The sequence below is a fragment of the Phlebotomus papatasi genome, chromosome 1 (assembly GCF_024763615.1).
Source record: "Phlebotomus papatasi isolate M1 chromosome 1, Ppap_2.1, whole genome shotgun sequence".
Classification (NCBI taxonomy): Eukaryota; Metazoa; Arthropoda; class Insecta; order Diptera; family Psychodidae; genus Phlebotomus; species Phlebotomus papatasi.
This window is the reverse complement of record NC_077222.1, coordinates 3,265,985-3,281,605: the sequence shown is the minus strand read 5'-3', so window position 1 is coordinate 3,281,605 and position 15,621 is coordinate 3,265,985. Positions and strand designations below refer to the sequence as shown.

The 15,621-nt window shown below is 32.3% G+C and overlaps 1 protein-coding gene across 2 annotated transcripts in view; it reads left to right on the top strand.

The window, feature by feature from the left end:
• Positions 1 to 15,621, top strand: part of LOC129799936 (cytotoxic granule associated RNA binding protein TIA1) — a 93,892-nt gene that overhangs the window by 62,271 nt on the left and 16,000 nt on the right. Inside the window, exons 5-7 of one of the 2 annotated variants that reach the window (XM_055844235.1) lie at positions 7,019 to 7,211; positions 7,308 to 7,628; positions 12,915 to 13,056. In XM_055844235.1, the coding sequence (XP_055700210.1) occupies positions 7,019 to 7,211; positions 7,308 to 7,628; positions 12,915 to 13,056 (656 nt within the window). Of the gene's footprint in view, positions 1 to 7,018; positions 7,212 to 7,307; positions 7,629 to 12,914; positions 13,072 to 15,621 lie in introns of both variants that reach the window. The other variant, XM_055844234.1, reaches the window with a different exon arrangement.

The following is a 15,621-nucleotide window of genomic DNA, read 5'->3' as shown; positions in this document are numbered from 1 at the left end:
AGCTCTAGCTGTGAGCACTCTGTGTTACTAGCGCTGTCCTATTTTAAGACCCGTAGTAAATATCACAGTTGGGAAAACACAGAAAACACCATTGAACTTAGATTTTAATTCATTTACAAACTCTACTCAAATTTGATTAATTGATCAATTAAAATGGTATAGCTTTATAATGAAATCAATAAAATAGTTATCGAAATAATGGTTTATGTACGTGTAGATAAATATGTAATTCCATAAAATATTTAAGTTCCGTTTTATTATCTGATTGGCTGGAGCTTTAAATGCTTTGATAACTTTCAAGTTTTAGCCAATCACTATCCAGTTTAGAGAATACGGTCAAACTAAATATTTTATGTAGAACATCTTATGTAGAACATACCATCTACTTTTTTTCTGTTAACCAATTGAATGGAAAGCAGCATAATCCATCTCAAAAAAGAGTCATTTCCTATTGGCAGATACTGTACAGATACTGTATTTTTTTTTTCAAGATGTGCAATATCCATTTCTGTTTAATGCGGATTCATCCTTTCTAATGAGGAAAACTTATATAGTGAAAATTTTTCTTGTAGAAGAAAAAGAAGAAAGTTTGGAACTCCCATCAATTTTATCTCGTGAATTTTATTTTCTGGAAGAAGCTAAGAATTTTCTATTAGCTCTCCACTTGGTTTTTTTCTTAGGAATTTTTATTAGGAAATATAAATAAGTTATAAGTGAGTGAAGAAGCTTTTAAGGAAGCTCAAGGGTAATGCGACAAGTTATATATACCGGTAAATATATATATGGTAGAAAAAGGGAGACATGACTAAAAATAAGATACCATCATAAGAGGGCTTTTAAAAGGTTTTCATTTCCATCCACTTATTTAACTTTATATAGAAGACACGCTTGAAAGTATGATAAGGAGGATAAAAGGAAAATTGCCAACACTTGAGATTTTCTTCTTATTATCCTAATTGACGATAACGCTCAGTCACAATATCAATATTTTATTTATTACCTTAATTTTTAATTCAAAAATAATAAACTGAAAGATTTTCCATGAGATACAGAGCTCACTTATAAATTGTGATACCTTTTTTCTATTTATTTTTTTTCTTCACCTTATTCCACATAAATCCTATTAGGAATTTTTTAAAGTAAAAGAAAATAAAAATAAGAAAGAAATAGAGATTCAGAATGAAAAAGTTTTGCTGAAATATTTTTATAGTTTAATTTTTAGAAGTTCTTTTAGAATGAAAGTCTAATAGTAATACGAAAGAGCTTTAAAACATTTTCATTGAAAAGACTGTTTGAGTTTTGTTATTTTAAACCAGTATCTTAAAGTTTGATGACACTTTTGGACTATTGAGATAGGAAGAGAGAAAGAAAACTTTCACAATAATTATGCATGAAAGTAAATCATTTGGCGCTATTACTGTACTTCTCTTCTTAATGTTATGTTTTTTCTTTTCTTTTTCTTCAGTAATTTTATTTTCTTTCCCTTTTTGTGTTTTGACTTCTTTCAGTTTTGTGGAAAATACGAGTGGAAAAGGTTTTCCTTGGTGCATTCACCCTGTATGTTGCCCGCTTGTGACTCTTTTTTTCTGTTTTTCTTTTCCAAAATATTTCCCTGAAACAACTAAAGTTCCTCCCTTTCTTCAAAGTACACTCTAATGAACGTTGAACTTTTTTTATTGAGAACGCTATTACCTTTCTTCAGCAAAAGCTTTGATTGTTTTCTTTTCGGTTAGTACATCGGCAAAGTCCTATGTACATTGTAGTAGGATAGTGAGGATTTTTCTGACCATCTATTGGGAGAATGTGAATTAAAAGGTATTTATGAGAATGGGAAGCTTTTTTCGTCAACTTGAAAGTCCTAAAATGGTTTGTGCACACACTAAAATGACAGCAATTTGAACTTTAACGGCGAATTTTAGTTTGCATTCTGCCGATAGAGAGTGTTTTCAGCACGTAAGTGACAATTGACATGGGAATAAATTTATTGAGAATAGTCATGTGGTAAAATAATACGGAAACTAGGTACGTAAAAGCTCTCAAATGAATAGTACATCTGAAGCCATCTTTGCATTGTTTAAAGTTACTAAAGTTCTATGTTAACTCATGACTATTCTCATTAATTTCTTCATACGACAATAATTGTTGCTTGTATGCTAAATCTCCTCCCAAGGCACTAAAAACACCTCACTATCTTACTATATAGTTATTATTATTTTAAAATTATAATTTTAATTTCTTAATTATCATTTTGTCTTCAAACTGTGTGAATTTTGCAAGAAATTACCCTTCAAAACTTCTATTAAACAATTTTCTTCACAACTATCAACACTTCAATTTTTTCTACCAGTGAGTAATACTACATTTAATCACTAACACTAAATTTGCTATTATTTTTCTCTACTCACATTCTCTAAACTTTAAATGTCTTTTGACTAAAAAAAAAGCACTAACAGACATTCTTACTTTATCAATCAAAAAAAAAGTAGAAAACACATGAGGTAGTCAAAATAAACAAAAAAAAATAGAGAGAGAGAAAGGAAAGAAAACTAATGATTTTTTCTAATGTTTCGCATACAATTTTGTAGAGCTTTTATTCACAATCATCCCCTCCCCGTCGATTAAAAAGCAATGGCAGCAATAAGACACAGACCTTAATGAAAAGACGGTCAAAAAACTAGCAAGTAAAGACACAGGGTGAATACGCTTAATATTCCATATTTTTATATCTTATTATTATATAAATAGGTAATATATTAGGTCGTGCACATTATTATATATATTACTTATTACCATTATTATATATAAAATTAATATTCACATATCGATGTGTATCATGTAATGGTTGTTCCATTAACTATATCTTTATGTTGTTTGAACACGATAATTTTCATTTTATTTTCAAATATCATTACCTTTTTTTTACTTATTGACCTTTTTTGTACTTTTTTCATTAACAATATATTGCTGTAGAGAGGCCAGGGTGGTATGTCTCGAGAAAAGTGACGAGTTTGTTTTTTTTAACAAAAGCTCTTGTAGAGCAAATAATGAAGCAGAATGGAGAATTTGGCGGGAAAGAGCAGTTATAAAAATTTAACTCGTTTAACTGTTATAAAGGTTCGTGTATAAGCTTCGTTTTAGAATTTTAGGACACGCCCCTTTCTGGAAATTCTAATACTTTAATATCCTTGAATAAATTTCTTAAAAAATATTTCGTATTCACTTACAGAAAAACAAATATTTTGTAAAATTGTTCGAATTGTTTGTGAATTCCTACTCTGAAAAAAAAAACGTTTTGTCAAATTAACAAGAAAAGTTTGTAAAAAGGATGTTCTTCCATACAGAATATCGAAACGTAGGCTCCAAAATAGGCTAAAGGAGCAACTAAGAGTATGAAAATTTCTTAAATCTCGCCAAGAAATTTCCTTGCTCTTTGGTACAATAAATGTCTGAAGCTTTCTATCCTGAAGTTTTGTCAAATCGACGGCCAACTGGATCTTGTTAAAAGTTTGTTAAAAGGGTGTTTTTCCATATAAAATGGAAGTAAAAGTTTTGCCAAAATTGGTAAATATCATCCTTTTGACAAAATTTCAACAAAATCCATTTGTTTGTTTAACAAGACATTTTTTCAAAGTATTGGGGACTTACGAAATGCTCGTATATCGGATAACCCACAAACAATTCGTAAAAGTTTGTATGTTTTTTTACGAACATTGTTCGTAACATGAGCACTTGACGAGCATTTTTTGTACTTTTACAAACATTTGTTTGTATATGTTGTAAACACACAAAAACTGTTCGTAAAGTTTTGTCATTTGTTTGGAAATGTTCGTAAAATGTTTGTCAGGCAAACAAAATTTACGAACAAATGGCGAAATTTCACGAAGATTCTTCTGTGTTTTTATGAACATTTCCGAACGAATGTTTGTAAAAGTACAAAAAATGCTCGGCAGGTGATCACTTTACGAACAATGTTTATGAAAAAAGTACAAACTTTGACGAACAATTTTACGACATATTTTTTTTTTTGTGTAGAAACGAAATGCTCGTAAATCGTTCAACCCACTAAAAAGTTCGTAGAAGTTTGTAATTTTTCTCAAACACTGTTCGTAGCATGATCATTTGGCAAACATTTTTTGTTCTTTTACAAATATGTGTTCGTAAATGTTCTTAGAAACACAGAAGAATCTTCGTCAAATTTTATCATTTGTTCGTAAAATTTTACCAGACAAATAAATATTAACAAAAACATTAAAATGTTCGTGGAAGTTTATAGGCTTTTCACAAATAAATATTGTTTGTTAGATGATCACATGACCAACGTTTTTTTGTTATTTTATTAACATTGGAAATTTTGTCATTTGTTCGTGAAGTTTTGGTAGACAAACAAGAACGTATGAAGAAATGTTTGTAGAACAACAATAAACGTTCGTCAAGTGATCATGTTACGAACAATATTTTTAAAAATATTACAAACTTCCACGAACTTTTTAGTGAGTTTAACGAAGTAGTTAAACTGACGTGAAGATAATATGAAGGCAGGACACGAGTATCCCTTCCGGAAGCATCAGTGGAAAAATGATTTTCCACTGATTTTTAGTGAGTTGAACGATCTACGAGCATTTCGTAAGACATCAATCAAAATAATTCTGTATAGTTCCATTGGGTTCTATGATTGGCTAGAGCTTAAAAGCTTCCAAAGCTTTGTCCAACCAACTAACGCAACGGAGTTAAGATATTTTGAGGTATGAAAAACTTAATTAAAGGTGGAAATAGCATGATGCTTTAATACAGGAATGCTGTAATATTCCCGAAGAGGATCATTACCAAAATGACAATTTGGAGAACAGCCTACGGATTCTGTGATCCATAAAAAATAAGCCACGACCTCATTTAATTAAACAAAAATTAAATGAACCAAGGGGTAACTCATATTGAGAAACCCTCGTCAATTTTTAGAGAAACCCAATTTTTGCATCGTGAAACCCGAGAAACCCAAAAATGGCATCGCGAAACCCGAAAAACCCTATTTCTGCATCGCGAAACCCGAGAAACCAAATTTCTGCATCGCGAGACCCGAGAAACCCAAAAAATTGCATTGCGAAACCCGAGAAAACTAAAAATTGCATCGCGAAAACCTAGAAACCCAAAAATTGCATCACGAAACTCGAGTAACCTAAAAATTCCATTGTGAATCCTCAGAAACCTAAAAATTCCATCGCGAAACCCAAGAAACCCACTCTTTGCATAGGGAAACATGAGAAATCTATACTTTACATCGCGAAATCCGAGAAACAAGAAATCTTTTTCAGAAAAAAATAGGAATGAGTTACCCCTTGAAATTACCCCTTGGAAATACTTTCGATATAGCGTTTTCTGTCGTAAATAAATTGTTGTACAGCAATAGGATTAAAAGGAACTAAAGGAAATTGTTATAAGTGGGCGTGACGTACAAAACGGACTCAATTGCTCAAGTTGCGTTATCAAGTTTGCTCAAGTTCAGTTTCCCTTTCAAGCCCACGCTTGTCGCTCTTCCGCCACTTCAGGAAGATGTTCGGGTTGGAACTCAAGGCATTCCAAGTCTGCCTCGAGGTCAACGCCTCCTCGCAATGGCTTGCATAGCTTTTTTGGGGAATCTTTTGTTTTCATATATACTCAACGAAGTGGTTTTCTATCCTTAAAATGAAGAAAAAAAGTCAAATATGTCGGAATAAGTGTTTTGTAATGGGCGTGGCTTATTTTTTATAGGCGTAATTTATTAGAATTTCCCCTAAAATCTGAATTGTTGCATATGGTAGACGCTTCTTCAGTGACGTAATATTTTATTAAGAAATTTTAAGGACATAATATTGAACAACATTTTAAGGGGTGTGACCTAAAGTTATTAATAGGCGGGGCCTAGTTAAGATGTTAAAGATTATATCTATAGAATTTATCGAAAAAAAAATTTACGATGAAAACTCTGTTATTTTCTCGAGATACACCAAACTGGGATTTTTACAGCAATATAATTTCAGATATTATAGTAGTAGTGTAATAAAATTTTGGATTATTAATATTTGGAAATCATTGTTTATTATTGTACAATATTACTCCAAAATATTAATAATTTATATGACCTTTCTTTTCGATCCATTTTTACTAATAATATCATTATTATCTAAAAAAAATGATAATACGCTTTGTAGATTATTGAGAATTTTTATTACTTGTTACTTATTTAGGAAGTATTTATTTCATTCCAATTTATTACAACAATTTAATATACCAATTTGAACCATTCTTAGAACACTTAATTAACTGGGTAGTGGTGTGCTTTCTTCTTCAGATTATGATAAACATATATATTGAAAGTAATAATTAAATTTATATATTAATACCTGAAAGTAAATGTTATAAAGTTTGGTAATTTTGATGTTGGCAAATTTTGTTTTTTTTTTTCAATCAAAATTTCTTTTGAACATCCTTTTTGTCTCTATTTATTTAAAATTAGTTCTTTTCTTTATAAACTATGTAATTATTCCTCCATTTTATACATTTTTTTTAAATTTAATTTTCTTTTTTTAAAAATATTTCTTCTATCTCCAAATATTTTTATCACAATTTCTCGTTTTTCAGTTTAATATCTTCCCACCCATAAATTACACGCCTATACTTAGCTAATTGAATATTCTACTTTCTTAGAATTTTTTTAAATTCCAAATAACAAAGATTTTTTCAACCATTTTTCTCATATTTGGAGTCACTTTTAATTCCAAAATCCTCTTTTTTCCATTTTTCTCTCTTTTTTTCATTTGTATTTTTCTTTTTTTTTCCAAATGAAGATTTCTTTATACAAAGAAATGATAAAGAAATTTGTCGCATAGACAAACAAAATCTTTTATTTTTCCAATTTAATAAAAAAAGTGAGAGAAATTTTTGAAAAACAACTATGAGAAGAAGCAAAAAGGTGATAAATGTACAAGGTTGTCCTTAATGCTCCTTTCTTTTCTCTCTTCTCTTTCTCGCAATATCCTTGCAGTTAATACAAAACCATTGACTTTCGATGAAGTCTACAATCAGAGCAGTCCAACTAATTGTACAGTTTACTGTGGTGGCGTCAATGGGGCCCTCTCTGGATCCCTAAGTGAAGAAATTCTGCAGAAAACCTTCTCGCCATTTGGTACAATTCAGGAGATACGAGTTTTCAAAGATAAGGGTTATGCTTTTATCAGGTAAGTTCATTTTCAACTTTTAACACTACTGGCAAGAGCAAAGTTTTCAATTGAAACTGAAAATTATTCTCCACTGAAATTCTACAATTCCAAAAGATTCTCAACAAAAGAAGCAGCAACTCATGCTATTGTGGCCATCCACAATTCTGAAATAAACTCTCACCCCGTGAAGTGTTCATGGGGCAAGGAGAGCGGTGACCCCAACAATGCTCCAGCTATTGCAAGTCAGGCTCTTAGTCATACAGCCTTTCCCTTTGGGGCAGCGTATGGACAGCAAGTGGCCGGCTACTGGTATCCGCAGCCACCAACATATCCGACAACTCATACTCCCACGGCTGCTCTTCAGGGGCAGTTCCTGCAGGGAATGCAAGGATACGCATATGGTCAATTTGCTGGCTACCAACAAGGATACATGGGGTTTGTTGCTTATGCTTTTACATTTTATTTCGCTCTATATTTATTTATTCTTGATTTACAAACTAATTTGGAGCATGAACTACATTTCTGTCTTTTTTTCTTAAATTTTTAAGGAAACTTGAATTACAGTACAGTACAGGTGCATGACATTTCCTAGGTTTCCCATATGTTTCTAGTGCGCTAAAAAAACGTTTGGGTTTATTGGCTGTTTTCTGTCAGTGTAGAATGAATTAGCAAAAAATATAAATGCAAAATAAAAGCCAACTTAATATTGAATAGGCAACCGAAAACCCCAAACTGGCAACCTACGTAGTTTTGGAGATATCTCGTGAAATATGTACGAAAACAGGGAAAAATTTACACTAAAATCGGTCACATTTTTCAGAGGTAGGGGAAAGTTCCCATGCTTGATACTGTAAAATGATTTCCAAGGTTTGTGATTATTTTCTGAGTATCACACAGACCGAAGCGATTCTTCCACTATGATAAAAAAATGTCTCACTTATTAGGTTCATAATCCCACCTCAAATAGCTCCTGAAAAATTTTAGATTTTCTTCAAGAAGAAAATGGAAATTCAGTGGCGATTTTTATACAAGTTGGGTCCGGGGCCTTCCTGTATAATAATTGATTCGACAATTCGGAGGCCCATTTTCACTGTAAAAATTTCACCGGATACAAAAAATTGCACATCAATATTTAGACGGAACTCTAATCTATCTGCTTAAATCATTTGTACGACTGGTTATTAGTTTTAAAATTACTTTTATCTAATTTTTCTAAGCCATGTTTTTATGACATTAGGGCGCTAGCGAAAACCATTTTTTCACTTTGAGTCCATGAAAATGTCACTCTGCAACCTTAAAATTCAGGCAACAGGGTTGAAGGCTATGTCAATTGTCGATAAAATTGGAGGATTACAATAGGTGTAGTTATGAAAGAATCACATCTAGTGATAGAGTTGCCACATTTAAATTATCATTCATGGACCCTTCTTAAAATATAGGATAGACACAGGTAGAATTTATGAATTTGTCTCCACCCACAAAAACAGTGTCCCTAAGTAAAAATATTTTTACATAAATATTAATACTAATGAACCCTCTATGTGCCTATGATAGCAGTTTTCCTGAACAGCGACATTAATTAAGAAAAAACTTATGAAATATCGTGTATCAAAATTACAGTTTTGGACCTATTTTTGATTTTTGCTTCCTGAAACTAGGAAAAAAGAGCTAGGATCCTAATTTTTTTTTAGAAAATGTGAGGCTTAGAACCAGCTATTAAAATATATTGCTGTGAGTCATAATTATTGATTAACGTAGGAAAAAAACAGTTATTATCAAGCTTGGATTGTATCAAGCATGGTCACTTTCCCCTACAGTATCTCAAATCTGAATCTCAAATCCGAACGACGACGTTTGAATTCAAAATTTCAAAGTGTTGTGGATGATTGAAAATTATTTTTCTGTGCTGTTTCCTGAATATATGTATACATACATTATGAGCAAATAAAATGAAAAGGATATTCGGTCACTACAAAGATTTGTAAGAAAGTACGGGCAATTGATTCAAAGTACAATTTAATCTAACATAAATTCCGTTAGTTTTGAAAAAATCGTTCGAATTTGAGAGGTGAGAAATGTCAAAAATATCCCTCAAGCACGCCCCTGGCAAGTTGTCTGAAATTTGAAGCCACTTTTTCATATTTCTATTTAAAGTTTATATGGGAATTTTTTTGCACTCGCGACCGTTACGCTAAATATCTAAAAAGTGAGAAGATTTTCCGTATTATAAGATACCTTTCCGTATGGAGAAATAAATATACTAAATTTTTGTTTAAATACATTTTTTCCTCGGAGCACTGTGAGCTGAGTCCGAGATCAATTTAGGAAATGGGCTCCAAATAGCTTCATATAAAAAAATAACTTTCCACATGCTTGCGCTCAAGCGTACGAATTTTGAAGATTTTACTGTATCAAAATACTCTGACAACGACAGATCTCTATATGACCAAACGAAATTAAATAATCCACTATACAGTTCATTATTCTTTAATTTGCAGAGTTTAATTACTTTTCACTTCGCAAAAAGCACATAAAATTAAAGAATTAAAGATAATTGGTACTAAAAGAGCTCATCTAAATGGCAGGATTTTGATTCGAAATTTCTCATTCGCAATAAACATCCCCCACTCAGCTTTAACCCTGCTTAGCTTTATTTTTAAATAAATTGCTAAAATTTAATCTTGCCGGAACCAAATAGAAGTAAAATTAGTGAAATGAGCATGTCCAATTTAAATTAGCAAGTAAATTAAGAACTTTTCAAAATATGATTTAGCCAAGACACACTCAGGGGATTATAACAGGTAGCAAGGTGATTCTAAATTCACTAGCGAGTCTAGGAAAATCTTTTCCTAGAATTGTGAATTTCTAATTTCTTACTAGTAGCAGAGTAAAGTGGATTGCGAAATAATATGCCTTGATAAATTTTAATATGAAATCAAAGTCTCCTACTGGCTGCAAACTGCAAACACAAGTAGAGTTTGATTCTCCAATAGTGTCTTGGATAAAAAGTAAATGGCACTTTAATTGCATAAAAAGTCATTGGCGTTCAAAGAATTCAAATTGAATTTCAAATTTTCATACAAAATTTTCGAACAAGGTGGGGAAAATTTATGAAATATTGCACTAAAAAGCTCGCAATACAGAGTAATTAAATAAGACAGAAACTATAAACGTTGTTTCTTTTGACACTTGAGCACTTCGAAATTCGAACAGGATGTTTTTCAGCCACCTTGCGAAAGTATCAAGAAGTAAGAATGTCTCCTTGGCTTTTCAAATAGATCTTCGAATTGTTCAAGATCTACTTGTGAATGATAAGACTGAGCTTTAGTCCTCTGTGCCTATAAAGCTTTTCGAGTTTTGCCTATCAGTCGATACCATGCCTTGTGCTTACAGCTAGAGTTTGGGAAAAATTAGAAGATCGGTTTCATGAGCCATAGAAAAGACACTTTTAACTGTTCGAATTTTTATTAAAATTTCGATGAGTCCCAAATGTTATTATATTTTCACTAGGGAAGACCGGAAATGTTTGGGACACTTTTCGTGTTTAGGCTTTTATGTGTTACTTCAAAGAGCCAAGAAACTCTTTTAAATTTTTTATGTCTCTTAGAATGTCCGCAGATAATGATGACTCTAATAAAATGATTCGTTTAAGCTCAGAAAATAAATGGGTTTTCTTGGAAAAAAGAAAATATTTAATCTCTCGTTTAATCGCTAACATCCCCAATTTGGGGTACAGTGGGATAAGAATTCGCCCGATCTGTCCAAACCACTTGAGATTCTCCTTCTGGATCAGATGTCATCACATCTGAGCAACAACAATCTCTTATGCGAGTATCAATCTGGATTTCAGAGAAACCACAGTACTATATTTGCCCTTTTGAGAGTTCAGCATGATCTGGCACATGAGTTATATGAGTCCCTGTTCGCTGTCCTGATCCTTTTCGATTTCTCTAAGGCCTTTGACAGAATTTCACATGACCTGTTGTGCCACAAATTGAAAAACATATTTGGTTTCTTTGATGTCTCAGTGAAGTTAATTGCTTCATACCTTACGTCTCGTTCCCCAATTGTCAGATTTGGTGAACAAGTATCTAATCTGCGTGGTATTTTTCCAGGCGTTCCTCAAGGCTCTATTCTAGGACTCATTTTATTTTCACTTTTTATTAATGATCTTCCGCATGTTCTCCGCTATTCTGGTTATCATATGTACGCAGACGACCTCCAGGTATACTGCTCTTGGGATTCGTTCCATTCATTTTATGCATTTGAGGCCATCAATGATGATCTCTCAAGAATTGGTCAATGGGCTGATTGCAACGGCTTTGTTCTTAATTCTGCTAACTTAAGTCTTAATCATTCACACCAGATGGAGAAATCCTGACCCTCACCCAGTTTATCTCTATGGATATGACCTTTGATTTCTTCTCCTTTACTACTTTGTCAAAACCGGCGTGTCGGAAGGGTTTTCCTCCTTCCTCAGGTATGGAAATGATTGGGAAAGAACTTGTCACAAAGGATTTTGTTACACTTTTAGTGCTTTTTGGACATTTCTCACTGAACACTTTTCTCATTGGATTCTCACCAAAGACTTTGGTGTGTCAGTCTGACCACCTTGAAACTTTCTAATGCACTTGTACTTAACTTTCTTAATTCAAAATATGGATGGGAAATACTTAAGTCAGATCGCGTAAAGCGGTCTTCAGACTAGAGGTTTAGCCCAGTTCCCATAGGTCTCAGATTCCTAAATGCCAACCAATTTTTTGGCTTTTTGCAGAATCTAATAGATCATTCGTTCTTAATAATCCAATCCTAAGTTAAATTTATCTTGACAGATAAAGTGTTATAACAGTTAAGCCATATGGCTAAGCCTTAGGTCTGAAACCCATGTAAGAAACGAGAAGTTGAAATATCTTTTCTTTAGCATTCAAATCCGATTTTTTATTAATTTTATTTTCGGGGGACTCCGGCCGTATGTTCTCGAATAAAATCCATAATTCCGAAAGCTCTGCGTAGGTATATTCAAATATATTTCGAACATTGAAACTAAAGTTAGAATAGAAAGTTTGCCAAATTTTATACTGTAGCTAGGTGACACTTGAGGAGATTATAAGCGAGAGTGGAGAAAGTTCATCCAAGAATCTAATCATTGGGTGTGATTTTTCGAGACTCACGGGTGAATAATAAGGACTTATAATTTTCGAAATTACTTTGACCTGTTCAATCATACCGCACGAGAGAGCTTTCCACAATGTTTTTAGAAGAAACCAAAGAGTGGGAAACGTAGGAAAGGTTGCCGTCTCGGCTAAAGACCTCTACACATTGGGACCAATTTTCGTCAAAATTGTTTTATTGAAAGAAATTGTTTGCACTTTTGTAAATGGAAACATCATAATTACGTCAAAGCAATATTTGACGAAAACTACTCCCAATTTGTAGAGACCTTAAAACGATTTTCATGCGTGTTTTTATTAACTGTTTCTTGCATTTTCGATTTACTTCCTTTATTTATTTTTTATTACTTTTATATTATAATATTTAGAAATTTATTAATTGCCAATATGCCAAAGAATTGCGAAGAATTTTGTGAGATTTTCAATATGGTTTTGTTCTTAAAGTTTTTGAGTATTTTTTAAAGCATATTTGTGAATTCTTTCTCTTCCGTATTACCATAATACTGATCATACCAAAAAATTTTTTTTCTATAAAAAACAACTATTCTAGGATGGGAATGCAAATACCGAGCACATGGCAAGGCGTTTCATCCCAAACACAAATTCCAACTGCCCAGCAAATTGCTCAGGGGGTCGGCACAGGAATTCCACAAACTGCCGGCGTTGTGGCGTATCCCATGCAGCAATTTCAGGTGAGGAATCCACAGGTATCGAAAGACAACTTTTCTTAACATAAAACCCTAAAATATTTATATATGATGCTATATATCAGAAAATATCTTCACAATGGGAAAATGTCCTTTTTTCCCATGGAAAATTTCTATTTTCTTGTTAATTTTTGTTTTACGACAAATCCCTCCCCTCCCATTTGGTTTTTTTTGTTTTTGTTTTATATTATCAGTTCTATGTTTGTTTTATTTAATTTTTGTTATATGTTTTCTAAACTTCGTATTATGCATGCTTATATTGTTTGATATATCTCTTCTCTATATAGTTTTTCTTTAAACTAATCGTAATAATTAAAAGCAGTATCTAAAGTCAAAATTTCTGCTTCACCCTGATTTTCCGTATCTTGAACCTCGTTCAAAAAATATTTTGAAAAATCTTTCCACCATGAATGTACAATCCTCAACCATTCGCGCTTTTCATTCTCTCAAGAGTTCTTTCTCACCAAGGATGTGAGACAAGGATCCGAAGAGAAAAGACACACCTTTTTTTTATTACTTCTTTTAGAAACCATTGAATACTGCATGTAATCTTTTTTTTAAACATCATTTTTCTTCTCTATATTTATAGACCTTTGTGTGTGTGTGTGTATTGATGCTTTTTGATGTACATAATTGAGATGTCAAAGCTTTCTGTATTCGTCTATTCACTGTATGTATCACAAAAAAAGGATAATTACAATAAATTTCCTGTTGACATTGCTGAAGAGCATATCACAGAAGAGAGTTATGGGCAACGCACAGTAATTTTCTAATTTGCAAAAATGTTTTCCATTGCGCCATTTTAAAAACATTTTTACAAAACAGATTTTATTGTGTGTAGCTCATAATACAAAAGACACACACACAAAACACAAAATTGCTGAAAATTTTGCTACAAAACTCTAATTTGACAGCATTTTGAGAAAAAGCGTCGAGTCGGTAAAATATCTTCACAAAGATACATTTTCAGTGTTCCTTTCTCTCTAAAATTAACACAAACAGTTCTCTAGTGTGCTAGGACTTGAACTCTTACTGAATATTAAAGGAAGAAAATCGCATTGACCGTTAAATTCTTACCCTGAAAAGGGTGGACTTGGCCCATGAAAATAGGATTAAATAGACTGAAATAGTACTTCTAAGTCAATTTAAATCTTTTTTCGGGCCCAGTCTGACTTTTTGTAACCAAATTAATTAAAGTCTAACAAATTGACATATTAAAAGTAAAAATTACATTAAAAACTTAAAAGGGGAAAGCTTTCTCCTGAACAACTTTTTTAGTACATAGCTGTTCTCAAGTGCTTCTGCAATATGGACTTTTCTTTGTGTTGGTTCCTGTCACAAACGATTGTTTTTCCCAGCTCTCGTTGTGTTGCAAAGGAGCCAACAAAGAAAAAAAATACACAGAAACTCATAAGTACAGACATGTACTAAAAAATTTTAGGAGAAAAATATTTTCTGAACATTTAAAATATTTAAACACCAATAAAATGTTCTGGGGAAAGACTTCTCCTGAATGTTCTGTTTTAGTACATGCTTGTTCTAAAGTGCTTCTGCATAATCAACTTTTCTCTGTGTTGTTTTCTGTCATGACTGTTTTCTCCGGACCTCGTCGTCTTCCAAAACCATCAAATATTCGTGACAGAAGCCAAGAAAGGAAAAAAAATTACACAGAAACCCATTAGTACAGCCATGAACTAAAAAAAATTAGGAGAAAGATATTTTCTGAATATTTAAAATAGTTAAACACTAATGAAATGTTCTGGGGAAAGACTTCTCCTGAACATTTTGTTTTAGTACATGCTTGTTCTAAAGTGCTTCTGCATAATCAATTTTTCTTTGTGTTGTTTTCTGTCATGACTGTTTTCTTCTGTCTTCGTCATTTTTCAAAACAATCAAACAATCGTGATAGAAATCAAAAAAGAAAAATCGGTTATGCATCAGCATAAAACAACAGTCATGTACTAAAAAAATGTTTAGAAAAGAAATTTCTTCTTTTCAATTTTAACTGGAATAGCACCATAAACTCTGCGGATTTTATGGTGCTATTCCAATGAAAATGAAAAGGGGATTCTTTCTCCTGAAGATTCTTTATTAGCACATGGCTGTATTCAAGTGCTTCTACATAATCATTTTTTTTGGCTTGGTTTCTGCCACAGCTCTTTTCTCCGGACTTCTTTTTGTTCTAAAATAATCAAACAGTCATGATAGAAATCAACAAAGAAAAATTGATTATGCAGCAGCAAATAAGAATAGTCATGTACTAAAAAAAATGTTTAAAAAAAAAAGATTTCTTCTTTTCAATTTTCATTGGAATAACACCATTATTCTGCAGAGTTTATGGTGCTATTCGAATGAAAATGAAAAGGGGATTCTTTCTCATAAACATTCTTTTTTAGCACATGCCTGTTCTAAAGTGCTTCTGCATAGTCAAGTTTTCTTTGTGTTGGTTTTTGTCATGACTGTCTTCCCCGGACCTCGTCGTGTTCTAAAACAACCAAACAGTCGTGATAGAAATCAACAAAGAAAAATCGGTTATGCAGCAACACATAT